This window comes from Poecilia formosa, unplaced genomic scaffold, assembly GCF_000485575.1.
Source record: "Poecilia formosa unplaced genomic scaffold, Poecilia_formosa-5.1.2 Scaffold89, whole genome shotgun sequence".
Classification (NCBI taxonomy): domain Eukaryota; kingdom Metazoa; phylum Chordata; class Actinopteri; order Cyprinodontiformes; family Poeciliidae; genus Poecilia; species Poecilia formosa.
In genome coordinates this window covers 751,694-779,052 of record NW_006800028.1, presented here as the reverse complement: position 1 = coordinate 779,052, position 27,359 = coordinate 751,694, and the positions used below count along the sequence as shown (strand labels likewise).

The following is a 27,359-nucleotide window of genomic DNA, read 5'->3' as shown; positions in this document are numbered from 1 at the left end:
ACGTTACTGATTCGTCTTCAAACCCAGAAGTTACATTAATCAAGTGACCAAAAGTGTTAACACCATGTTTCTCTCCAAGTGGAAAAGTGACATAAATGGAGCTAACTTATTGCTAGCTCAATGAGCCAAAAAAGAGAGAAACTGTGTCGATATAAAGTGTCAAAGCTAGAGAGGCGAGACGTTGGTGTCAGTTTTAAGCAGGTGTTTCCATAAAGATAAATGAAGAGCATTATGTTGGATGAGAGCAGGTCTACATGTTAATGTGACTCACACCGTTTACTAATAAATTAAAGCCGATAAGATGTCAGTTTGCATGAAGTCACTCCTTATATGGTCATGGATTATTACTCTGATTCAGTTCCTGTTAAAATTGCTTCATATATATATAAAAAATAAAAAGACAGATTTCTTTTCTGGTTTCACATTTTTCCTTTATTACACCAGTAGATTTCTGTATATAATTCAATGATTTACATTAGAAAATTAGACTTATTTAATCAAGTTCACATTTGGAAGATTAAAAGAGGAGAGAAGAAACAAATCATTTCAATTCAATTCAGGCCAGCGACGTTTGTTTGATCGTCTTTGTGCAGCAGCTGCAACCTGAAGCAAAACACTGTTAAACTGCAGGACTTTAAAGAAATGAGCAATGATCTGTTCTTTTTTTTTTTTTTTTTTAAATCTGTTTATTGTCCAGTTTCTCCAAAAATACACTCAGCTGGCTACAATAAAACTGACCGTTCTCTCCAAGTTGCTGCAGAGCATTTTCCAAACACTCAGATTTGCAGAGAAAAAAAAAAGAAAAAAAAAAAGAGGAAAATACAAGCTGAATTTGCAGTTTGATCAGTTTATACTCCTAAACATGAACATATTTCATAAATATACCCATCTGTACAGAATAATCTTCATAAAGTGGCTTTTATTGTCACCCACCGTTTGTCTAAGACTAGTCGAGATTAAAATAAACTTGTGTATCTATATATGTACAGAACTGCATGAAACGTGTTTCATCTAAATGTTTTCCTAAGATCAGGTATATCCGATACAAGTTTTAAGGGTTTTAATCAGAATTATATCAAGATGATATCACTAGAGCTGCACTGATCAGTTGGGAAAAAGCTGCAGGAATTCAACTAATGCATCAAAACTAGTAACTCCCACCCTTTTTCGGTCTATAAACGCATCAATCAGCATAAATTCTGGTGCACTTTTTTTTGGAGTGTATTAAAAATCTGATAAATATTAGACGATATATGTTCGAATTGGGGAAAAAAAAAATTACTTTCTTTGATTCAAAACAAGAGAGCCTGCAGCACATTTTTCCTCATATTCAATAGTCCTGAGAGAGAGAAAAAACTGGAATCGGTCAAAATTGGAAAAATAATTGGCCCAAAATTGGTGCATCTCTGGAAATTTTTCTGAAAAACCTGCTTTGTTTGAACAAAAAGGCGATGACTGAAGTAACACCACATCGGTCAAGGGGGAAATTGCACAGTTTTTTGGAATAAAACATGATTTTCCACTAAAACAACTTCCCAATTTGAGCCTTGCGTCTCCCGTTTTCCATGGTCAACTGCAAAGTTTCCTGCTACAGGGAAAAATCTGTGGAGTCAAACAACAAGAGAAAGCTCTGATAAATTAAAGCTACTTTGTGCAACACTATAACCAAAGCACTGTGCCGGATTGGCGGGAGGAGACTCAGAGGATTAAGGACACTTAATGTTGATTATAACTCCACTGGTTAAATTTAGGCTGGGATAAACACACATCCTGGCATCTACTGTTTTTATTACCTTACTACCTTCAGCCTGCCTACTGTAGTCATATGCATTACACTACATATAATTAGCTTAATTTATCTTGTGTGCAAATACAGAGAGAACCTGGTGCAGAGATGAGGAAGCGTTCACCTCCAAGAGAAATATTTGCTTTCTGACAGATGGATGAGAGGAGTGACGCTCGATTCACGCTGGTAAACAAACTACTGCATATCAGCACTTCCATTTATTTTGAAAACAAGTTACAAAAATGCTCAAATCCTATCTGACCATATTAAATTGCAACGTTTTGTTACTAAGGCTGGACAATTATTGTTTATAGTTATAGGGAAAATAAAACTAGTAGTTTTCCATTTTTGTTCCATTAGAGGATCAATAAACATCAATATATCTGAGAATATGACCAGCAGCATGTATTAGGTGCTCAGTGATTCAGTCGCACCACTTGATGCAACTGGTGAACTACAGGAGTCGATCTCATAGCTTTATTTCTAAGGTTAATCTCTGATTATTAGCGCTGCCAAATTTATTAACAAAAAAGGGGAAAAAAAGAGCCTGCAATGAATTTTTAAATCATTTTTAATCGTAACTTTTGTCATCGTCTCCCTGGTTGTGCTCTTCAGAAATATGTCTGGTCTAAATAACTAAATCTGCAGAGTGGGTTGAAAATGACCAGAACAGCAGGCGACTGGTCAGGCCTGAACGAATCTCTGCTGATTATCTTTGCTCGGCTGCTATTGCCTGGCAACAGCAGAGCTAAAGGCTGTTTGGACCTTCATTACTGTTCAGTTAGTGTTTAATCCAACTCATCTGTCAGAAAGCAAGAAGCATCTCCTGTAAAGGCGACCGCCTGCATTCATCTCCAACTTCATTCGACTGATTGAGTCCGTCTGGAGAGCAGCTCCAGTGAAAAGCGTGACGCGATACCAGCGACGGGAACATTGGCATCTGCTCGCTCCCGACGATCCGGTCGAACGTCCAGCTGCGTTCTGACCGGATGTGATTCTGTTACATCGATGCTTCCCACAGAGGGTCACCTGTCATTTATACGAGACGTCTCCAGCTTCCCTCTCTGTGCAAAACGAGCTCCTCAGTGGACGGGGAGCCGGCGGTCCTGTTGGCTGAGCGTGCTCTCATCTGTACCCTGTGCTCGACTCAGCTGCAGTTTTAAACACTTGTGAAAAGCTCCTGTGCTTGGTCGCCATTGGAGACAAGATTTGGGTTCACATTTCATAAGAAAAAAAAAAATGAAAAGAAAAAAAATCACAGCAGATTATTTTACTGCGTCGTTCGTATCCGCCATGTTTTCACGTCTAGATGAAGAACTTGACGTCGCCCTTGGGGCTGCTGCCGCTTTGCGCTGTGGCGAAGCGGTTGGGGAGCGTCCTCATCTTCATGGTCCCGTCGGCGCCGCACGAGAAGATGTGGCTGGCCGGTCCCACCTCGATCTGCATCACCCCCGTGCCCAGGTTCCTGAACAGCGACTGGCGGGCGTGTTCGTTGGGGAAGTGGTAGAGGAGGCCCTGCGTGGCCAGACTCCACACCTGGAGGCCAAAACCAGATCAGGAACAAAATAAATGACTGTAGAAACTTACCAAGTGTTACTTTGATAGTTTCTAGTCCAAATATCTTTGTATAGTTGAAATAAGACAAAACTAGCTTCTAAGTAACTATGCAGAGATATAAGATTATATTAGGTCAATAATTCCTTATTGATTAAAAAGTATGTTTAATCAATAAAAGTGCTTTTATTGATTAAATAAAGGTACTTATTTAATCAATAACACTTAACCAGATATATTTAATATAATCTGCCAGTGGAAATAGTTTTAATCAATATTGAGGAATTACTGACCTAAAAGAAGCTCCTATATGTCAGTTCCTTACAAGCTTGTTTTGTCTTTATAAGAACCTTTAATCAAACAATAATTTTTATTGTCATTATTGAAACCTTGTAATACATTTTCATGGACTATAAAGAAAATTGGATGATAAATAGTACTAAGTGGCATTTAATGGCTACTGGGTATAAACCGTTAGTCTTTACTTTAATGCTTCTTAACCATTTAAGGCCCAAGTTTCAAATCTCCACCTGGATATTTTTGCTTATTCTAATTGTACAACGTTCTTTAAACATCGTGTGAGTAAATATTTTTGCCCATTTCTCCACCACAACTGGAACTTTCAATATCTAGCAGTTATTTACCTCTAATTAATATGAGTTACAATATTTAATTTCAGGCTGGGATCAATAAAGTATTCTTCTATGTTTGCTGTGTTCTCCATGTGGCTCACAATAATCTTCAAACTGTCTAAAACTTCTTCCACCTGAGCTGCGGCTCTCTGCAGCTCCCCCAGAGTCACTGGGAGCCTCTTGGCTGTTTCTCTGATGGATGCTCTTCTCTCTGCTGCTCAGGTTTCAGATGACAAGCCAATCAGAGCTGCAGGCTTGACTTCTGCATTGGATTTGAATTCAGCGACTCAGTTTTAGAGGCTAGAAAACTCCATTCAGCTCCAGTTTCAAATCTTAAAACAATATTTATTAGCAAACGATCAACCTGGTTTGTTCTGCTTTTACAAGTGCATCAAAGACAAAAGCAGCTCAGGTTCAGCGGGAAAAAAAGGCTGGAAGCCTGAGCACATTTTCAAACGGACCGAGTCCAAGAGCAGAAACATGAGAGTAGCAGCAATTTATAGGCTTTAGAAGAGTAGCTGCCCTCAGAGGAGACGAGTCTTCAAAGCCTTTTAAAGGTTTAGAGGGACAGTTCTGCTCTGATGTCCTTCGGTAGCTCTTGTCCTCACCGTGGAAACATAAACGAGAGCTATGGACTGAGAGGAATAAAGCAGCTGCTCTGAGGACAAAACGGAGCAATAAAGTAAAGTTGCAGATGGCTGCACAAGACCGTGCTGTAAGTAAAGGCTTCAACTTCAAACAGCATCGCAGGGAAAAATTAAGTACACCCCATGATCCCTTCGGAAGAGGAATGAACAGAAACCACATGGGTGTAATCTGAAGAGAACACTAGTGGGGATTTTATAGCATCAGAACTGAGAAGAAAAATTAAAAAAAAACTAATTCAAGGAGCAACAGTCTAGAAAAGCAGCTGAGTCATTGTTTAAAGACAAAAAGAGAAATGTTGCTCTTGTTTGCAGCATTAAATTAGGTGAAAGCTGCAAACCTGTAACCTAACTTAAATTACCTTTAAGTTGGGTTATTTCCCATTTCCTTCCTCTAAAGCAGCTTGATTTCTGCACACACTTTGTTACTGGATACTGAACTCAATACACTAAAGTCTATTAAATATATGAGCTTATCACACAGTTGCTGGTCTTTCTTGCAGGGCTTTAAGAGTTTCTCCATGTGCAGATTTAATGACAGAGTTTTCATTCAGCCAATATACAATTAATGACTTCAGATCAGGAGCATCACTCGACGCTCTGAAGCTTTTTCATGAGCAATAATCCAGAGTGAAAGTCATTTGAATTCTGAGCAGAGATCCGTAACCAGAGCACAATGCCTTCATCCTGCAACAGCTGTCTGATCAGCACCAATCTAATCAAGTCAGGAGATTAAAGTCCCCTCCCCCCGATATGGAGGGAAAAAAATAAAACTTCTTCATTCGAAAACTTAAAGAGTAGAAGTCCTCTGCCTTATTTTTAGTGCCACCCACTTTCACCTTCGACATACGTCTCCATCAGTCACTGCTGTCCAGAGCAGATGGTTAATCATCGAGTGACATTGATTTCCATTGACTTTGATGGGGCTCGCCGCCCCTGTGGACAAACGCCCGTCATCTGACTGACGATCTGGAAGACGGCCAGACACTTTCCCACCTGGGTGCCAGACGCCCTGCGGGGATGTTCTCTCTGTCGGACAACTTTACTTTGTTCAGAGGAAATGAAGTGCTTTCATTATCAAGGGCTTCATGTCTCCATATTACTGTTTGCATTTAAAAATGGTCGACTTTCTAGAACCCAAAAAAAACTTAATCTTCTCTTGGTTTTAACTCTTTCCTCCCATCTGATCGAATCCTTTTCATCAGCTGACTTAAGTACCTTAATGTTTCCCTCAGCGGATCCGCTGATGAAGCAGTCCTCAGTGGGATCGACAGCCAGGGCTTTAACCGGCGAGTCGTGGGCCTGGAAACTCTGCCGCTGGTGTCGGTGCGGAAGCTCCAAGATGGTGATGCAACCTTTCCTCCCGCCGGTGAGGAGAAGCTGCCGCCGCTGCGCCATCGAAAGCACGGTGGCGCCGGAGTCATGGCAGCAGAAAGCTAACGAGAGAGAAAGAAATATATATACAGTATATAGCTTTGCAAAAAATTAAGAGACCACTAAAAATGATCAGTTACTCTGATTTTACTTTCCATACGTTTATGTTTGAGTAAAATAAACATTGTTCTCTTATACTATGAACTACTGACATGTCGCCGAAATTTCAAGCAAAAATTTAGTATTTAGTTGGAGAAAATGAGAAATTGTCAAAATAATGAAAAAGATGCAGTGATTTCAGACCTCAAATAATGCAAGGAAAACAAGTTCATATTCATGTAGAAACAACAATACTAATGTTTTAACTCAGGAAGAGTTCAGATTTGAATATTTGTTAAATAACCAAGAGGTTTTCATTGGGCTCCAGTGCAGCGGTCTCTTAGTTCTTTCCAGAGCTGTATATATTTGAGAGAACAATTTATTTTTTTCCTTTCAATTAAGGAAAAAAACAAAACAAACAAAAAAAACAAAACAATCTGAGTAATTCATAACTAACCAAAAAAAAATAGCATACCATGAACTAGGCTGTTTGCAGGAGTGACGAGTGTGTCCCAGAGGCAAACATTCCTGCAGAGCAAAAACATTTCCAAATGATGATCCACTTCTTATCACACAATCTGATACGTACACCATTTTGTCAAAGGAATTGGCTATTTTGTCGTCGCACAATAAATCCTGACTGACAAGATTTAATATGTCATCCTCAGCCGCTTTAGCATCTTCAGCTGTTCTATGAATGATTTCCATATGGTTCAGGAACATGTAATTTTTGACCAAACGCTGATGTGGGACTGGATGCTTGGCTGGCTTACACGTTTTTAATCATTTTTAACTCGAAACAAATCGCCCCAGCAGTCAAAATGTACATTAAGTTACAGGGAATACAGATTTAGGAAAGGAAACAGTTCAAAAAGAAAATAGTTCCATGTTTTTGTACCTGTTGTCTGTTGAAAGACCTGCAGTGGCAATGAGGGAAGAAGAGCCAACAAAAACAAAGTCATGAGCGGTCTTGTTGTGGCACTGCAACGTCTGGCAGAGAGGAGCACAGAAGGGAGTCGGTAAAAATGACAAAAGAATAAAACCGGTACAACATTCATTTCGCATAACAACCGTAATGGGATATAAATAAACTATAAATTACCAGGTACGGTTTGAGTGTGCTCCCACTGGTGTTGGTTTGCCAGAGACTTAATCCTCCATCTGCATCTACAATACCAAACTGAACAAAACAAACAGACAGCAGATTGCAGTAATTGAAGCAGTCGCACCGTTAATTTATTTGAACACAGAAAAACCCTAAAACCAGGTCTGCAACATGATACCGAGAGCAAAATTATTCTACACAACACAAAAGTCACTTGTCTTTCAGGTTGAGGGGAAACAAATAAAAAAATAAAGGTTCTGTTGGGAGTCTGGGATCAACAGAACATCAGTAATGTTACTGAATTTCACCGGCGGTGGTCATAATGTTCTGGCTGATATGCTTACATAACTAAAATGAGGTGCTCTGCTAGTATTCGCTCTGCATTACTTTTATTCCAGAGCCTATTTCTCTCCCTTGGCCAGCACAGGCAGATAAGTACTGGCACAGGAGAGGCACCATCTGAGAAAATTATTGGCCTGAGGCGAGAGCCTGAGTTCAAAACGCTGGCTTCATTCAGCTCAGTAACAATATGTGCTGAGGACCAACTCCCCACGGTGGTGTGAGCTGGAGTGGCAAATTTGTGACGGCAAGTATGAAAATATCGTTGAATACAACAGAATGGTGACCCATTTCATAACAGTGTACCAACAAATTACCTGACGGATATATAAAAATGACTGAGCCAAAATCTCCTAAAATTAGAAACATGCGAGACAAATCAATCACAGTGAGGCTTCGTGTTTTTCTAACAAATAAGTAGGTTTATAATGCTTTTGTTGTTTTTTTTGTTACTTTTCTGACAAAAGTAACAAAAGAGAAAAGAGAAAAAGAGAAAGACTGAAACTGATTGATTTTGACAAAAAAATGACAGATTTGTCACATGAACTTCTAAGTCTATCCCTTGCGGAGTCCACAGCCAGACCTCTGAGCCAGCAATCGATGTTTGTGAGACTAAGAAACTTTGTTTTACCGTGTGCTTCACTTTATGTGTCCCTTGTTGGCCAAAACAACTGCTGATGTTTTTAATCTGTGTTTAATAACTCAATCCCTGTTCTCCAGACATTCCAGTTGCATTTTAATAGCTGCAGCACTCATGCATTAATCTGTCTGTCTCAGACAAATTTACAGGAATTAATCCCAATGAGGAAAAAGAAATTTCGCCTTTAGACAACTTCTATTCCCTGCTACTTTTGTTAAATGGCCACAGCAACCATGCTTTTTAAAAATATTTCATGCATGTTTATCCATGACTTATAACAAGAGCAAAGACTATTTTTTCTTCTACAACCTGCATTTAGCACGCAGCACTAGCTTGAAGTCATTTTTTGGGGAAAAACATGAGAAGAAACTGACTTTGGATTGACTAAAAAGGATTGACTGCTACATTACTGTAGCAAAGTTAAACCTTCATGAGTGAAACAAGTTATTAGCGGAGAAAAGTGAGAATTGTATCTGCTTCCATTGACTGCTGATATCTTTTACAAAAACACTAAAGGATTCTGTTTGCAGTGGTGACCTGAGTCTCTGTGCATCAGAGAAACAATGAGGAAAAACTGCAACGTTCATCTAAATACGACCACAATTTTAGTTTTTCATCATAATGCTTGGTAAAAGTGGTTGTACACTACAGTAAATTACAGACTGAGCTTTTAAATTGCTGTGCATTGTGCTGGTTTGTTAGGTTCTCTAAGCTACTCAGACAGCATTTCACCTGATTTCTGCTTCATTGCAAAATTTATTATAAGATTTATAAATCTCCACATTCTAAGCACAAACTAGAGCTGTAGCTTTTGCCATCACTACTTCCTTCTTTGAGAAACATGGTGTCATGCACTGATGCCCGAGTTCAGCTCTGTCTTATACTCTAGACATGGCAATTAATCTAACTATTGTTAGCTGCAACCTTGGATATAACTGAAAATGACGAGCTTTAAACGATGCAATTCAATTAAAATGTTGGCTGCACAGCAGATATTCAAAACAAAATCTTGTCGTGCTCTGTGCAATATTTACGCTTCATCTTTATCAGATTCATTTCAAACTTCAGATGTGGTTCTAGAAGGACGAGTGTGAATTTGTGACCTTGTTCCCTTGGTGGTTGAATCGGATCCTGGTGACTCTGGAGTTGCCCGGACTTCTGAAGCAGATGATCTGCTGAGAGTGACCCCACTCGAACATCCTCACGCTTCCATCTTGAGCTCCTGTCAGGTCTGACGAACAGCAAAAGGAACAGCAGAAACGAAGATGTAACATCTTTTAGGTAGATGTCAATCAGTGCACGGTTCTCAGCATATCTTCGCTGTTGTTTAGTTCTCAAATCATCCATAATTGATCAAGGAAGGGGTTCATTTATACACGCTTTCCTGACATGCTGGGAATTGTCCTCCCCAGTTTGCATTTTCAGAGAAAAAGTACAAGAATCTCAACCAAGAGAGCTAACATAATCTTTATTTGAGCAGCAGCAGGAAAAAAGAACAACAAAAAAACTATTTCAGTTGCAGAATATGTACATTTTTTGGTGATGTAATGCTCCCCTGGAGGCTTTTCAGACCAGAATATGACAAATGTGTTGCATTTTTAATATAAAGGCAATGACTCCTCCGATCTACTGACAGACGTCAGAGTTCTACTTACAGTATGGCAGTGTGGGATGAGAGGTCATTCTTCTCACGTTGTTGATATTTCTCTTTATCATCTGGGAGAAGGAGAGGAAAGAGGGGGTGGACATGAGCTTAACCAAGAAACCTAAACGTATTTTTAAAGCAGAGAAATATACTGTTGTAAAAGAAAAAGGTCAGAATAATTGCATTGCTAGGAATGATGGTGCAGGTCATAGGGGGATCTCAGAGAAAAACAGAAACATAGCAAACTTTTTGGACTTGAAACAAAAACTCTTTGGTGTTTTAAGGTTATTACTGTGGTGAAAATGAACCACAGTTGTGGAAAAACCTTGCAGGCTGAATAATTTAGCGCTGATGATAGACCAGGACAACCCATGTACTCACAGTGAGAGAAACATGGATTATAAACACAGAGGGTGTTTGATAAACAGATAAATTATAAAGGTGCATCTAAAACAAAACAAGATATTGTGAAAAGTTAAATATTTATTCAGTCAAAGGTAAACTGATCTATTACATAGAACCGTTAGACATGGAGAAATGATTATAGCTTAGAGAAAATGAAACTCCAAACTTCACCATCTCAGAAAAACTGAGTATTGAAAAAGCAGGATATCGGTAACCCCTGGGCTCACGTCTTGTGTTTTCTCCAACTTCTACTGCACTTCCTGCCGTCTTCTGCAGAAATCCAGAAGCTGATTTTATTTTCCAGCTGGATTTAGCAGCAGCAGCTCACACTGCCAAAGCTACCAAAACCTGGTTTGGTAACTATGATTCGCTCTCCTGACCTTTAACCCCATAGAAAATCTATGGGCTGTTGTCAAAAGATGGTAGATCCATCAGAGCAGTCTGGGTTTCAATTACGCCTACACAGTGCCACAGGCTGATTGCCTCTGTGCCACGGTGCATTGATGCAGTAATTCATGCAACAGGAGGTCCAAAGTGGAAATTAATCTATTTTTCAGGAGCTTGACATTTGTTTAATTTTTTTTTTCTTACTGCATTTTTGTTTTTTCCATAAAGTATAAACCTCAAAATTATAAGACATAATATTCAACTGTTCCACTTTTTTTTTTCTTTTTGATGAACCTGTCCTGGATAAATATACTCATTTTTGACATCTAACAGAACAAACTTCAAGAACAAATTGCCACAGCATCTCATACGCTGGGAGCTTAATGTCTTCTAACGCGCCAACCTCTCCAGAACGCCCTCAGGCTTCACAGCCATTCATTTTCAGGACTGGTTCAGAGTTGTTACGCACCACTTAGCGCATGTTTGCCCAAGTCCAGACCTCGAGAGCAACTATCCAACAATTTCAGATGCACCCCTTCTCCAACACACCTGACTCAAAGGACTGGATTCCCTCATCAGCATTCAGATCTGCACAGGTTTGGTAACAAACCATTTGTTTGCTTCCCAACGTCCCTTTCCCTCATTTCTACAGACGTAAATCATGTGGTGACTTTTGTTTTCATGTTTTGCCTTGGATTATTATATCATCCTCGAGCTCTGATTCATAACTTATAAAGCTAGAAAGCCGTTAACATCAAAACATGTTGACACCAACGTTGCATAAACCTAATATGCAATGTTACTTTGAGCAACGGAATTCGACAATTGTTTCAGTTTAATCTACTGCAGCTCTTCTGTCCCACTTTTCAGCTGTTGGCTCTGTAAAAGCACACATTAACGTCACAGTTTTATTTTTTATTCCATTATTCAGCCACAACTTTTTCTCCTCCAACCTTCTGCAAACCGCATGACTGCTTTGTAACATCATAATCATCCTGAGTGGATTTTACTGCCCAGTCCGCATAACAATACGTGAAATGGGTAAAAATCAACAAACATGACTCACGCCTACATGATTCAGACCATAAAATTAAATCCAGCTCCCTTCCGGATGATAACGCCAAGCTTCTGAGTAAAAAACGGCTTCCTGCCTTTTTATATTGAAACCAGCTGAAACCACAGCTTCAAAAAAGCAAAAAGGTGGGAAACAACCTCATTTTCTCTGTTAGTCTATGATGGGAGCTTATGTTAGCAGCCAGGATGCTTTTGGCAAACTGGGCGCAGATGAAAATGAATTATTAATGTAAATTATTTCAACTGCATTGAGGATTTTGCTTTGAGAACAAAGAAGAGCAGATTAGGAGCAAAAGGCATCAGTTACTTCCAGAAGAGCAGGGTTTGGCATTATAATTGTAAAGTTATACCATCTCTGCTGTTTGAAAGCCAAAATTGTTTTACTGCTTTTTCGGAAAATGGGTTTTTGAAACGACTTTCAAAAACCGATTATCAGAATGTTTCATATTGATTGATCCATAAAGAAAATTTTCATCTTGACCTGCCTCAATAACCTTTATCCAGTTAATTTAACTTAACTGAGAAATAGGCATCAATAAATTCTTGGCAGCAATAAATTATGGCCCCAAGTAGGCTCAAACATTTTGTGTTACATTTTTTTTAAACTGCACTGATCTAATACATATTTTGTTGATTTAAGCTACTAATTAGCTTGCTCCACAAGGTTCTATACCTGAGTAAGTTAGTTTTGTAATGCAAAATTCTAAAAAATTTTTTTTTTTTTTAAATTAGAAATGCCCTTATTGGATAATCAAAGTCCTCAGTATTTCAGCCCTGATCTCTGTGCTTTAATATCTGTGTTTAGGTCGGTCGGTAATTTTTGCAGACAACTTGCAAAACTGTGCAAATGTTATTAGTAAGGAAATGATTTCCAAACGCTTCATGCTCAACATTGATGTTCACATTTAACTGATTCTACAGGCTGCTGTTTATTCCTGTCTGAGTCACGTGACTTGCTTTGCTTACAGATATTCCCAAAATGCAGTCTGTATTATTTAACGCAAGACAAAAAGCAGATATTACAGGTTCAGATGTTCAAAACAAAAGCAGTATGTTTAAAAATGCAGATTTTTTTTTCCCCTGTAAGTTTTGTCTGCAAATGATTTATTGGATATGCACTGAAATACTTCATGAAGCAAATTATCAACGAGTCACTTGAAAAGAGACAAAGCATGCCAACGTTAGCCTAGCACTTTCAAGTAGGACTTGTTTTCATTAAAGCCTGCTACTGGATGTGCCAAATCAAATTTAGAAATGAGTGCTATGCACATTTCACACTTAATAGTTCTGGTAACAGAATATTAGCAGAATATGAAGCGTATCCTGTAGAGTTATTTGACTGGGACAAAATGGTACAGATTGAATTTTTCCTAATACATTTAGACAGATGACCAAAAGTCTAATCTATAGTTAAGTCAGATCAGGGACAGAAAACCGTTATTGCACCGTCACTAGCTTATATACTGTGAAGTAAAAATGAAGCCTACTAAGCCATTGTCATTCTTAACACCTGCAGCGTTCATTGGTGTGCATTTACCACGCAGCTGTGCCTGGTTTTAATGTTAAACTCACCACAGCTGCACCTCTGCCGGTCTGGTGCCCTCCAAGCCAAGGCACATTGATGGGCGTGCCCGGGCTGCTGTGAGTGTATGGAGTGGTGCCGTGAAGCGAACCAAAGTCATCACGCGCATGGACCACCAGGAAGTCATCACCACCAACACTACAGGGAGAAAAATAATTAGACATGTATAATTAGATGACATGGGTCACAAGACACAACCTGACTGGTTAGGGATTAATTTCGCGCAGCAAATGAACAGCCTTACATCTGCATTCAGGAATATATTCATATTTTAAGGCTACAGCTACATCAAAATGATTGTTTATACTTAGATTTTAAATTAAAAATAATCCGAATTTGAGTTAAAATGAAAAATACTGCCAACAAATAATGAGTGAGCGAGTTGATGTCACTCCTGGTGCAAACCAGCGCAGTGCGAATAAGCAACATGCAGGATTGCTCTCATACCCTTTGGATTCGACTTCATCTTCATCGATCCAAGTCAAGATCTGCGTGGCCAAGATGGATGACACATCCAGCTCCTGAATGTCATGTGTGGAGGCCATGACTAAACAATTACGGTTTGCCTGGCGGACAGACAAAAGACGGGGCAAGAGGAAAGAAAGGGATGGAAGAGAGGAGAAAACAGGTTGAGTCTCAGAGGAAACTCTGCATCAGACAAATTTAATGTGCTCTAATCAAGTCGGCTGACCCCGGCCTCCAACTTCCCTACTGGCCAGAGCTCATCCATGTCGGTTCGCATCAGCATCAAGATGTCACTTGTAGACACAAGCAGTGTGTAGTAACACTTTGTGCTTGTGTTGAACAACAAACCTGTCTGTCCTTAAGCAGAAAATATTTCTTTTTTTTTTTTATATTAAACTGAAGATGCATTAACCACAAAGGGATACATTTCAGTCAATTACTTTGGATAACTTGAATTGTTATGGCTCATGGCTAATTAAAACAAAACCTTTCCAAATCAAAATGTCGACCTACTGAAAAATATGCCCATGCACTGCACACAATATAAGGACTTGTTGTAAGTTAATATTGATGAAAGAACTAGTCATAAGTGAAATCTTCCTGTGGAACAAGACATTTTAACATATAACATGGAAAAAATGTCTGGTTCTACTAGCAGATTATCTCACTTATAACTAGTTCTTTTTCCATAAATATTAAGGAGTTATTGGCTTAAGACATTCCCAAATTTCTTGCTGAAAAGTTACTTTTGTCTTATTTTAAGTGTGCTACAATATTTGCACTAGAAACTAAACCAGATATACTTGCTATGATTTTGTGTTTTTGACCATCAGTACTTTGTCTGGGCTAATTTTGCATGAATTACTGCAACAATGCAAAACTATTGAAATGTTAAGGAAACCCAGGGTGAAATAACAGCAGCATTTGTCTCATCTGGATTGTTGGATCTAGTGTTTTTCATTGTCCTCCTGACAGAAACAACACATTCTCTCTGAGCTGGAACTGCCAGCAAACTGATCTGACCCAAATCCCAGAGACAATGTGGTCATTAAAGAGGTTATTGGTACATTTGGCAATGTGGGCAGGTGCCAAGTCCAGCTGGACAGTAAAACCAACAAGCTTTCCAAAACGTTTGTTAGGAGGAAGAGACCAGAAGTGACTAAAACCATCCTGGTAGATGGCTGTGTTGACTGCAGACTTCATAAAACAGCAGAACACAGGGCGCCTCAGATCTTAACCAACTGAGGTAACGTCACACCGGACCTAAAGCAATGTGGATTCTGTGTCTCCAGTCTTCCACCAAACTCTGGGATGTTGATTTATCAAATGAAATCCAAACTTTTCTTTAATCTGGAAAAAAAAGGCATTAGACGCCTGAGCAACAGTCCAGTTCTTTTTCTCTGTAGCTCAGATAATTCGCTTCTGACACAAGCTCTGGTTCAGGAGTACCTTGACACGACGAATACGATATTTGTAGTCCAAGTGTAGGAAACGTCTGACCAGTGGGTCTTGATGGACCGACTTCAGGCTCAGTCCACTTCTTGTGAAGTTTCTTGATTGGATTTTTTGTCAAACTTCTCAAGGTCACAGCCATCCTTGTTGCTGAAGTACCTTTTATTATCACACCGTTTCCTTCCACTCAACTTTCTATGAATGTGTTGGGATACAGAACTCTGAGCAGCCAGTTTCTCATGCGGTAGCTTCGCTGTAGAAGGTGTCAACGACATTTGTCTGGTCAGCAGTTTTACCCACTTTTGCGTAGCTTCACACCCAGACTCAGAGACCTCTGAGGACCTCAGGAAACCTCTGCATGTGTTTCGAGCTAGTCAGCTGATTAAATTCAAAACTGCTTTATTGATCCTCAATGGAAATTAAATACTGTTGTAACTCAATGATGTCTGTCAGCAGGAAACATCTTTTGTAGCAGTCTATATTACAGTAGATCTGAAGAAGCCTCTGACTGAAGAGGATCTGTTTTCCTAATACAGTCTCATGAAGAGGAAATTGACACCAAGAGTTTTCAATATTCAACTTTTTCATCATATTCAAATTTTCTAAGGGAGAATTTTGCTATCTCTAAGCAACAATGATCAAATTTACACAAAATAAATGCTTGCAATGTGTCACTCTACAGGTAACAAATCTTAAAATATAAATTGTACTCTTTGAAATGAGTGACGACATTTTTTCCAGATGTACCTTTACATATTTTTGGCAACTGGCCTATTTTACTAAGAAAAATTAAGCTGTTTTTAGAACTATACACTGTGCTAAAATATTAATTGAATAAACAAGAAGACAGATATACCATGTTTCTGCTGACCTACTAGTTCCACATTCAGTTTTATCACAAATTCTAGTGAAAATTTTCAATGACTAAACAAATGTACTCTATGCACAATATTAGTCTATGCATGAAATGTGTAGCATTTTTATAAAAACACCAACTAGAGGAGATAAAAAATAAATGCTGAAGGGAAATGACAAAACGAGCAAAGTCTGTTGCATAATATTTGGTCACAATGATAATTAGAATTCTAAGTAAACAAGTTTCTGCAGCAGTTTTCCATTACAGAGAACCGTGTTTCTGCAAAGACAGAGCTACAACACAAATCACGAATACTGCATCAGCTTCCATGGCACTGATAAAAGTTTTATATTACTGAGGAAAAAAAAAGAGCAAAGGCAGCCAAACAAGGAACTGAAGTAATTAACTGTGAACACTTGTATCTTTTTTCATCTTGTTTTCTAATATTTAGTGACATCAGTGTGAGACTTTTACCTTGTTGATGGCAAAGGCTGTAATGATGTCAGATTCCTTGTGGATGATGCGTGCTTTGCCTCCGGGCCAGCCCAGATCTGACTCAGTCTGTGGCGAGTAACACACACACACACACACACACACACACACACCATGTCACCACCATGGAGATTTAGTAATTACAAGTGAAACATTGGCAAATATTTCCTGCAGACAAATAACAGCCTTAATCCCTGCTCCATTTCCTTTAAACTATGGGACAGACATAAGAGAGCTGAACAAATTATTTGTCAAGTTATGTTCAGCAGAATTTATCTGCAAAGCTAATCCTATAAATTATTTTTATTTCTATAGCATTTAAGAATTCTGTTGAATAGAAGAAAAACTGAATCAGGCCAAACTCTTGTTCATTAAGGCTCGATTACAGCGCTACAGTGCAAAAAGTACTCACACTTCCTAATCTTTTTCACATTACCACCAAAAGCTTCAATGTGTTTAATTGGGAATTTACGTGACAGAGCAACAAAAAGTGGTCCAGGATTATAAAGTGAAAAGAAAAATGATAACCAGAACCACCCATTACATCTCCGCTAGTTTTGCACATCCAGAGACTGAGCATTGGGAGATGGATTGGATGGAGAGCACCGATAAAGAACAAATGTCAAGTCTTCCTATTGATTTTCAATTGGATTTAGGCCTGGACCTTGACTAGGCCATACTAACCCATGAATTGTAGCTAGTAATGTATAGTATTAATTGCCAGTTTACCATAACTGTCTTTTTGGAAGGAGAACTTCCTCTCAAGTCTAACTTGTTTTCTTCCAGGATTGCCCCATCCACCTTCCCATGAACTAACCAGTTGAAAAAGAATCCCGACAGCATGATGCTGCCACCACCATGCTTTACCAAAGAGATGACATATTCAGGAAAATGTGCAATGTTTATCATGCAAAAAATGTTTTTTATTTGGGCAAAAAGTTCAGGTTTGGACTCATCTGGCATCAAAATATTTAAACCTGATTATTGTTTATTTATTCTTTAATCTTTGTAGGGTTGCAGTAGTGTCATACTACTTCTATTTTCAGTTGACGAATTGAACAGAGATGTTTAGAGCTTGGGATATTGTTTTACAGCCTTATCCTGCTCTATACTTCTCCATAAGTTTCTCCTTGACCGGTCTTTGTTCTCTGGTCTTTAAGCAAACCTTCAGAGAACTCTAAAATTTATACTGAGATTAAATTACACAAAGGTAGACAATACTGACTTCTGAGAGCAATTAATATAATAGGGTATCAGAATAAAGGTGGTTCTGCACAAATGTACAAAGCACTTGCAAGGTTTTTATGTACAGTAATTTTGAAACCTCATCACAATTATGCATGCCTTTGTGTTGATCAATTATTTAAATCCCAATTAAAAACAATAATGTTTTTGACTGGAACATGAACACAAAAAAAGGTCAAGGGAGTTGAAAGGCTCTGTACGTAAATGCTGGCTAGTAGAGAGCAGAAGGGAAAAAGACCCTGGAGCGATGAGTGGTCCGGTGGGATGCGTACGGCTCTGCAGGCTCTTCTGCAGCTCTGCACATTGGACACAGAAGCTAGAACTTGACGACCAAGTTACTCGAGTCGAGATTGAATTAAAGTCTTCTGCGCATTCAGTCGGGAGGAAAAGATTGTGTCGTTTTCTTTCAAAGAGTCAAACAAAACTTGACCTGCAGAAATCTAAATATGGTGTTTTGCCATTTTCTCTAGCACATAATCTCTGCAGGATGCAGATTCACTGCGACAGAGTTGAGCCCATTAATGTGAAGCTGTTCAGCTTCATAGGGTGTCCTCTGAGAGACTGGGTTAATTAAAACTGAACCAAATGGAGTACCTACAATGTGCCGGCTCTCATGGTGGAAGCCAGATCATCTGTAAAGCATCAGTTTACAGACTGATCTAAAATTTAAGCCTCCCATTCACATTCATACTGAGGCAGGTAAATGTAAAATTAATCTCAAACTCATGACGGCAACATTCAGAGTTTATAGTCCTAAAAATACATGTAGTGTAATTATGTCAGAATCTTTTAAAATTGGATTAAAGAGGTCATGTTTGCAACTTAAAAGGAGATGACGAGTACTTTGAACACGTATGCGTATTGCCACCCCTGCTTGAACCATTCAAACTCTAAACCCATGACGTGCGTTACATAAGGTGTTACATTTACAGAAGTGAACAGCAGCATGCCATACACATCTTAGTGTTAAAAGAATTACATAAAATGTTCTGTTCTGCAAGTCGCAAAGCTTGGGTGCTATATTTAGAAGCACACTGTGCTCCGTAAAAGCCTGCTGATAAACATGGAGCCCCATCAAAAAAAACTTTACAGCTCAAGACACTTTTCTTTGATTTGCTTGATTTTTTTTCCTAGTGAATTTGCATTTCAAAGCTGGACTTTGAAACGCAGAGAAGAGGTTTTTCTTAATTTCATTTTTACATTAATTATCACATCTCTCAGAACCTGTTGTAACACTGGTTTTTTTTTTTATAAAGCAAAGGACCAGAAATAACCAAGGGTGTGACCAAAATCAGACAATTTTCAGCTTGACCCACACTGGACCATAAAACATTTGATCGGTGGATCCTTGGTCAAAGATTTTAAAGCAAGCATTTCATCTTGGGGAGTTTTGACCTAATAAAAGTGTTGCAAAAAATTCTGAGATTTGAAACCAAAGTCGATCTCACTCATCCCACTCCCACATCATAAGCAATTATTGATCAATAAGTAGCAGTACCTGACTGTTTCCTGCCTCCTCCACTCCTGAATATTTCATACTGTCAGTGTGGTCCTCAACCGACTTTAGTGATTGGGGGAGCAGCGCAAGGGTAGACCAGCACAAACAAAACACACAACAACCAGTGATAAAACATGCAAATTCACAAACTTTGATTTACTGTAATGTTATTAGCTCAGCGTGTAATTATCTGCATACAAAATGGAAGCATCAACATGCTAATGAAGGCAATTATGATACATGGGGATTGCATGCAGCACCCAAAAAGCACAAAGGCATTAACATGGATTTAATGATGCCATCTGACCGGGGATTCATGCAGATGCACTGTGGTAAATATGCTACTTAGTGAGGGTTAATAAAGCGTGTCTCATGCAGCAGGTTGTAGACTAAATGTGACGCACCTGATTTGTGCCTGGTTTCTTGGTGAAGATGTTCCTAATGAAAGTCTCCTGCACCTCTTCCTGTTTCACCAAGAACTGCCATAAACGCTTCACCGGCAGTACCGAGTGGTGGCTGCTTCTGGGAAAAATAATAAGAATATTAGAGTAAAACATATACATTCTTCTGAGTGATGATTAATTAGTAGCACAAAGCTAATGCAAAAAAAAAATCACATTTAAAAACTCATTGTCAAAATACAGCTTACAAAGATGGGGGAGAAACGGGAAAAAACAGCAACAGCAAACAAATCAAAGAATATTTTATATGTAAAAAAAAAAAAAACAATAGCAAACTCATCTTCTGTCTTCACCTCAGAGGAAGAAAAAAAAAAGAAATTGATCATTTTAGTTCAACCTATAAAACGATGGTACCTGAAGGGGGTGTTGGATGGCTCAAACAGGGCTTTGTGTCTGAGCAGGGCGGGGCCAGGAGTTGGGATCTCGTCTTGGAGGTGAGTGGAGATGTACTTTGCCGGAGGGCCGCCGAACAGCTCCAGCCTCTTTTGCAGCACCTGCTCCCATCGCTGCAGCGTCTTCAGCACAGCGTGACACAGAGGCGAGGCCACAGGCAAATCTGTGTTTAAAAAAAGCAGCCGCACACAAAGGAGGAGGCAACAAGATTAGCTGAGTGAGGCAGAATGAAGTAGGGCAGCACTCATCTCCATCCTGGATGTTATTTGTTTTAGCATGCAGAGTATTTTAGCGCTTACCCAACAGATCATACCCTGCCATCGGGTAAAAGGACTTGAGGTTGACCAACACCAGTTGTACCATGGCCAGGCGCATCAAACACCAGCTTCAAGAGAAAAGAAGTCATGACAAATCAGATTGTTATAGAGGGACGTCATGCGGTGTTCAAGCTGAATGTGGAGCAGCAATTCAAGGAAGCTCCAATGGAAACAACTGAAAGGAGAAACACGAGGCTCGGTGAAGACATCCAGGATTAATCTAAGCGTCTTGTTTTGAGGGGAGAAGATGAGTCACAGTACACAGAGTATGTATAAATTATGTCACCTGTATGAATTATGGTTTGAATGCTCTTTCTGTGGCAGGTTGGGCTCAAACACATCTTCAGATTCAAGGTCTTCATCATCTTCATCCTGGCTGTCCTGGCTCTCCTCTGAGTCATACTCAACTCTGTTTTGTGACGGTGGCAGCTCAGGCTGAGAGGCGGAAGGACAGAGGCAAGAAGGAATCAGTTGCAGGAGCAAGAAGAGCCATGAGTTTTTGCTCATTGTTGTCTGTGCAGTAGATTACCTTGGCAATGAAATAATCCCAAATACTGAGATCTGGAGGAACAAAATCCTCTTTAAAAATGGAGGTCGCTTCCTGTTCCACTACAATCTTAGGACTGCAAGGTCCTTCACGCTCGATTCCAGACTCTTCCTTGGATCCACTGCGGGATGACAGAAGCTTGAATCGTCGTGGTTTCTGGTCCAACCCACTTGGGGAGGCTGATAAAAAAAAGGCCAAAAAAAAAGTTTTTAACCTTTTTTCACCCATTCAAAAAACTCTACACAAACCATTCTTAGGCCCGGTTTATTTTTTTTTGAGGAGGTTTGTTTTCTTTTGGCTTTTTTGCCCCCAAAAAATGCAAAACAATCACTTGTAGGCGGAGTTCTTGCTGGACTGCTGGCTTTATCCATGACAGGGACACGGGCGCCTCCTCCAAACACAGTCATCCAAAGCTTACAGTTGAGTGGGTGAGCCATGATGCGAAACAGCTCGTTGCTGGAGTGTGTGGCCATGCCGTGAACAAACAGACTGAGGAAGACTGCTGTCAGGATCTCACAGAGCAGCACAGCCAGACCCGGCTGGGTCTCCTCACCTGCGGAGCTCAACAGGTGAATAAGAGAGGCGATACCTGGAGAAACAACAAAATGGAAAAATTGCAAAGGGAAGAAAATTTAAGCATTTTTGTGTCTGAAAACTTTAAGCAACAGCACAGAGTCTTTTAGATTTTAAATTACTTTTGATAGGACATGTTGATAAAAGCAGGATTAATTTAGAAAGAAATAATATCCATTTCATAATTATATATTTTTCTAACTATGCCCCTCTCAATCAATGAAAATATTTTAAAGCATTACAGTAGTCAACCATATTTTTACATGTTTCTACTTCCATTTGGATCATCTTAACTGATGACCACTATGTATTTGAGGCTGGATGCCACCATCCTAATCTTCTGCTCCCTCCTAAAGCAAATGCATCAGCAATACAGAACAGGAACAAGAAGGGCCTTAAATCCAATAAATTGCACCAAGGACAAATATGTCCATGTTAAACACATGATTTAAAAAAGGGACGCTCTAATAAAAGTTTTTATGTTAGTAATATTGTGTGTTTTAATCAGAAATCCTTTAGATCTCAGGAGTGGATCAACGTGTGAGAACAAAATAGGCTTTTAAAATGACTATAAATGGTTGTTCCCAACACATAAAATAAGGATAGTTTATGTCATTAAAACATCAACAGGAAGCCATTACTGGCTTCTCTTAAGCTGAAACATTTCTTAATGCCTCTGAGGATTTTCTGTTGTACGTTACTAAATTGCCACCACCAAAGATCTATAAATAAAAACAGACAGCAGACACATCCCAAGCCAGAGAGACCGAATAAAAAATTTATGTATAAATGATTCCAGCTCAAAGACAACATTTAAATCTAAATAAAATCCAAATGGAGATCAGAAGGTCTGATGTTGGTACAGTCAACTGCTACGCAATGAATTATTAAAAAGATGGACAGCAGCAAAGAAAGATCTTTAATAATTAATGCAACAATAAAATATCTACACTGACAGCCTGCAGTGTCTGATGAGAATAAAATGTTCTGCTAAAATGTTGCTTGGTTTACTCTAAATTATCCTCTACTTGCAGAGTAAGCAAAAACTAATGTTTTCATGACATCCTTAAGTTTTGCTTTATGTCACAACCACAATGTTCATAAGGGGAAAGAAAATATTGACGGCGCTAATAATTCACTTCGCTCTGTCCATTATTATATCTGCTGGAATGTATCAAATTATCGTGCTAGAGTTCAGTGTTTCCACTTCAAATAAAAAGACTGAGAAGAAAGATACTGAAACTTTAAACATGTAATCTACTCAGTAAGAGAAATGTTTATTTGCTATATTCTCTACAATCACATGAATACATAGCCCAAAACTAAAGTTTAAATAGCAAGTCAAAAAACTCTGGATTCAATTGGCCTTTCTATTGGTTTTCAAAGCAGATATGCAACTTTAAAATAAATTTTTAAGACAAAAACAGCTTTTGAGTCCTTGTTGTGCATTTATCTGTATTTGGTGATATGTTTGCATCAAGTTTAGTGGAATTAAAGCCAACACAGACTAAACATTTAGAAGCAACTTAAAGTTTCTGTCATCAAAGTATTAGTATGAGTTATAAGGATTTTGGGATATAATTTCTGATTTAGTTATATTATTAATATGTGCCATTTTCCTTTATTCATTTTTAGACCTTAATGACACTAAACCACAGCTAAATGAAAGACAAGCCAGAAAAACCTGAATGCCTAAAATTTATAGTGAAATTGAATCCGATAGGCAATCACATTTATTTTCTTACAAAGTACACCAATAAAGTTAAGATCGTTTTGTATAGATGTGATAAATGTATGCGATGTAATGCCACACAAGGAGAGAAATAGGTGCTGAAGTAGGTTTTTTTTTTTTTTAATTGCTGAAACAGAAAACCCCCCCAAAAAACTTTAAAATATTCTTTTAAACCGAGCTGAAAGTTGAATCTGTGGGACTTACCAGGCCACTGAGCAGGAGAAGTATTTGGCTGAACAGCCTCACCCAAGCTGACGGTTTTCACCGCCTGCCTCTGAGACAGTAAAACACTCTGATACACAGTCCCGGTGAAATGGTTCACATGGCTGTCAGAGGAGCAGAAAAAAGAAAAGAAATGGACCGATTCAAGACAAAACTTCCAAAGTAACATTTGTGTTTTATGCATAATGAATAACTGAAAGGTAAACAGAAAAAATGGATAAGAATACAATTTTGTCAGTACATCATATTTGTTTATCTCCTCAAATTAAATGACTAAATCTTTAAATGCTCTCCAATTGCTCTGCACACAACAGTTACACTGCTGTCAGAAATGAATCAAAAATTAGATTTTAGTTTTTTAAATTAGTTTGTCAAAAACGGTCCTTTATTGCAGTGGAGAAATGCAAACAGCCTGGGCTTACTAAGAACATTTTTAAATTTCTGTGTAGGTTGCCAGTTTGTTACCTCTCTAAGCAATTGTTCCCAGACCTTCTTTCGCCTGACTTCTTCCACCTCGCTGGATAAATGACAATATAAATCTTCATTCTATGAACTCTCATTGAAGCTGCAGGACTGGGGCAATATTATTTTTGTTCATGATCACTGGGTTATGCATTGAAGCAAGAAAAAAAAAATCAAGCTGCTTTGCACTACTTCTCAATTTTGGAGACGGAAAACAAATTAACTTTTATCAGCTACGATCGGAAACACAACTGAATAGTAAAAATGATGACACATGGTGTTTAAATTTGACAAAACTTACCTAATTTGAGACTTACTTAAAGCTAAATAAGTAAGGGGAGAGAACTTTAATAGTGAGAAAGAAAAGAGCTCTTCTCCTTAAGACATGACACCTAATTCATTTCTACTGTGACTTTAAGCTCCAGTCTGGTAAAGCATTCATGAAACTGTAAACATCATGGAGGATTCTGACAAAACCATGACAGCAGCACACAAAGCAGCACAGCTTTAAGCCAAACAGGCTATTTTAAAAATGGCCTCCCACGCATAGGAATTCATCTGAAGTTTAAATCCGACTCCGTTCTTGTCAACCTGATTGGAAGCTATGGTGCATCAGCCTCTTAAATAAACAATGCTGCCCTCCCATGCAAAAGAACCAAAACACATAATTAAGCATTTACAATAAGAATGTCAACAAGCATCCTTAAAGTTTTCATAATTTATATTCCACATGATCTAAACAGACAAGTGCCCATCATACTCCTGCATTTCTTTATTTTGCTTTACAGCAGCGTTTTGCAAAAACCCAGTAAAAAAAAAAAAAACTCAGTTATATATGCAGTCTTTACTTCAATTGAAAGTGTGTATTATCCTCCCATTATGCAACACGTCCTTGTTACCAGCAGCCGTGTCGCTGCCTTATTAATTATTATTCAGCACCAGCAGCCCTTGAAATCATTCAGTTCAAACACCATGGATGAAGTGACACAAATGTTCTGGCTCGAATATTAACAGTCGGGTTACTTGTGACGAGGTAGTAATTTGGATTTATAGTGAAGGTTAATCGCTCTGGAAGTGAGAAACTTGTTGAAAGAATCACCTGGAGACCAATAAGGGATTAAAGCAATGGGAGCAGGCAGGACACTAGCCTGGAGCTAACACTTCGTCAACCTTGGTGGCATGAAGTAGAGTTTGCACCGTTTTATGCAGAACTCTGGAGAAAAGGTGCAAAGCATTGTATTGTGAAGGTTTTAAAACACTCGTGTTTTAAAATCCTGACAGGAGGATCTGTCAGTACAGATCATTTCAGCAAGCTGATCATACAGGCCACGATGATCGTCATGGTAACAGGAAATGCATAAAGGCAGCAACCTCTCCCATGCTGTATATGTGAGACAGCAGTGGTGAAATCAAAGACAGAGAGGTCCAGCTGTGTGAAGCAGGACGAATACTCAGGCGATGTTCTTTTCAAAGCATGTGATGCAACTGTGCAGTCATATGTTGTTCATGAGGCTCAGGCCAGATCACATCAACCTTCATTTACTTCTCTGCAAAACCTGTAATCATTTTATATATACTCTTTAAAACAGGTGAAGTCAATTATAGCTGATGTTAAACCACTGCAAAATTCAAGAGGTAGTGTATATATTTAATTTGATCATAGAAGTTGCCTTTTCACATTTGACTAAAATACATTAAATAGGCTCCTTTTGTTCAGAGTTATGGATTATAATAAAAGAGAAACAATTCTGCCACACTCACCTGTATTTGTGTCCGTCACAAAGACATTGATAAATACATGCAGACAAGGAAGCAGCCAAGGTATGCATCACATAGATCTGAAAAGGGGAAGATGCACAAGGGTAACATTTTTTTTCTGTTCAGGTAAATATTTTGTTTTGAATTAAAAATATATTTCTTGAAAAATATAAAGTGGAATAGTAACAATACAAATGTTGGCTTCAATTAAATGTTAGCTTCAGGTCAGCACCATTATACCGGCGCCAATATCCTTAATTTTGGAAGATCTAAGATTGGCTGATAGTCACATGTGAAGCATCTTATCCCTTGATCTAATCCACTTTGGCAAAGGTTTTTAAAAAAAAATCTGTCACTGTCCTTTCTGCTCTGCAGTAAGAGAGGTTTGACTGACAGACCGGCCCACCATGTCTGCAGTTAACAATAGTCACCCCGCTGTTGCCAACTCAGCCACTTTATTGCTATATTTAGCAATATTCCAGACAAAAAAAATGGTATTGGCTAAAATCAGAATCAGCAGGTCAGGCTCTTTAGAGACTGGTAATCAGAAAACTGCAATCTGCGCACCCCTATTAGTTTTGGCCTTTAATTTACAAATGGGCCACCCGTTTTCAGCCAGTTAGAGACACCAATGCAAATTAGTTTTCACATTCAAAAGGCTATATACAGTATCGAATGAGGAAGAATAAACTGCTATACCTCGTTGTTAACGACATCCGGATGTGGAGGAGAGTCGAGTGCATTGATGGTATGCAGGATGTCGTGGGTCAGATTGGTCAGATGGACGATGGGGTTGGCCACCACCGTCTTTACACTGACCGTACAGGCCGTGAGCAGCGGGATAGAGGTAGGCTGGGAATTCACTGCCACCGCAGACTTCAGGGAGTCGTCCTGCAGACAGAGGGAATGAATCCAAATGTGCCTTTGTGAACAATGTGTGCACATTTATCATAAAGCAGACTACAAACAGGAAACCACTGTGTCCAAAGGGACACAATTGTCTACTGTGTCCTCTGCACGACATGTAGCTCTTGTCCATATCGCTTGAACTTTTCAACCACAAATTTATTTAAAGTATATTCTTCCAGCACTTCCTTTTCTGACAGGCTTATCAAAAATATTCACTAAGATCCTAAACGTTTGTAGATTCATTAAAAAAAGATTAATTATAAAAAAAAAATCAACAATAGGTGTTAAAATTAATAATCTCAGTAATTATTGTTTCAACAAGGTGTTGCACAATTCAGTGCGTTTCGGTCCCATTAACAGAAAAAAAAAAAAGCGACTCAAAGAGCGACTGACGAGCAGAGCAGGAGTTTAAATTAACTACTCAACCACTCAACATAGGTTCATGAGAGGCTTATTAATAATCGAGACATAAATATCAAGCCTGGAAACCTGACATCGTAACAGACTGAATGTTTTGTTTTTAATGTAATCTTTGCTCGGCTTGTGGTGCGCAGACGGTTGTCACGGCAACGGGTGTGCTTAAACGAGAGAGAGACAGACAGAGAGAGAGGGGGTAGGAGTGGTTTTGAGTTGATCGTCTGTTCGGGTTGTTTTACCTTTGTTTACCTTTGCTGTGGCTCATCACACCTGCTGTAGTTTCTGAACATTCAA

At 38.8% G+C, this 27,359-nt stretch overlaps 1 protein-coding gene across 1 annotated transcript in view; it reads right to left on the bottom strand.

Moving 5' to 3' along the window:
• Nucleotides 1-414: 414 nt before the first annotated feature.
• dmxl1 (Dmx like 1) overlaps nucleotides 415-27,359 on the bottom strand; it is a 61,727-nt gene continuing 34,782 nt past the window's right edge. The window contains exons 32-51 of the mRNA XM_016674039.1: nucleotides 26,439-26,661; nucleotides 25,743-25,819; nucleotides 23,502-23,623; nucleotides 21,324-21,581; nucleotides 20,975-21,171; nucleotides 20,732-20,880; nucleotides 20,428-20,513; nucleotides 20,090-20,291; nucleotides 19,679-19,796; nucleotides 19,275-19,337; nucleotides 16,514-16,600; nucleotides 13,714-13,832; nucleotides 13,257-13,404; nucleotides 9,829-9,889; nucleotides 9,277-9,404; nucleotides 7,192-7,269; nucleotides 6,988-7,079; nucleotides 6,565-6,617; nucleotides 5,835-6,052; nucleotides 415-3,322 (exon numbers count right to left, since the gene is read on the bottom strand). Of these exons, the coding sequence (XP_016529525.1) occupies nucleotides 3,092-3,322; nucleotides 5,835-6,052; nucleotides 6,565-6,617; nucleotides 6,988-7,079; nucleotides 7,192-7,269; nucleotides 9,277-9,404; nucleotides 9,829-9,889; nucleotides 13,257-13,404; nucleotides 13,714-13,832; nucleotides 16,514-16,600; nucleotides 19,275-19,337; nucleotides 19,679-19,796; nucleotides 20,090-20,291; nucleotides 20,428-20,513; nucleotides 20,732-20,880; nucleotides 20,975-21,171; nucleotides 21,324-21,581; nucleotides 23,502-23,623; nucleotides 25,743-25,819; nucleotides 26,439-26,661 (2,710 nt within the window). The 3' untranslated portion in view covers nucleotides 415-3,091. The remainder of the gene's footprint in view (nucleotides 3,323-5,834; nucleotides 6,053-6,564; nucleotides 6,618-6,987; nucleotides 7,080-7,191; nucleotides 7,270-9,276; nucleotides 9,405-9,828; nucleotides 9,890-13,256; nucleotides 13,405-13,713; nucleotides 13,833-16,513; nucleotides 16,601-19,274; nucleotides 19,338-19,678; nucleotides 19,797-20,089; nucleotides 20,292-20,427; nucleotides 20,514-20,731; nucleotides 20,881-20,974; nucleotides 21,172-21,323; nucleotides 21,582-23,501; nucleotides 23,624-25,742; nucleotides 25,820-26,438; nucleotides 26,662-27,359) is intronic.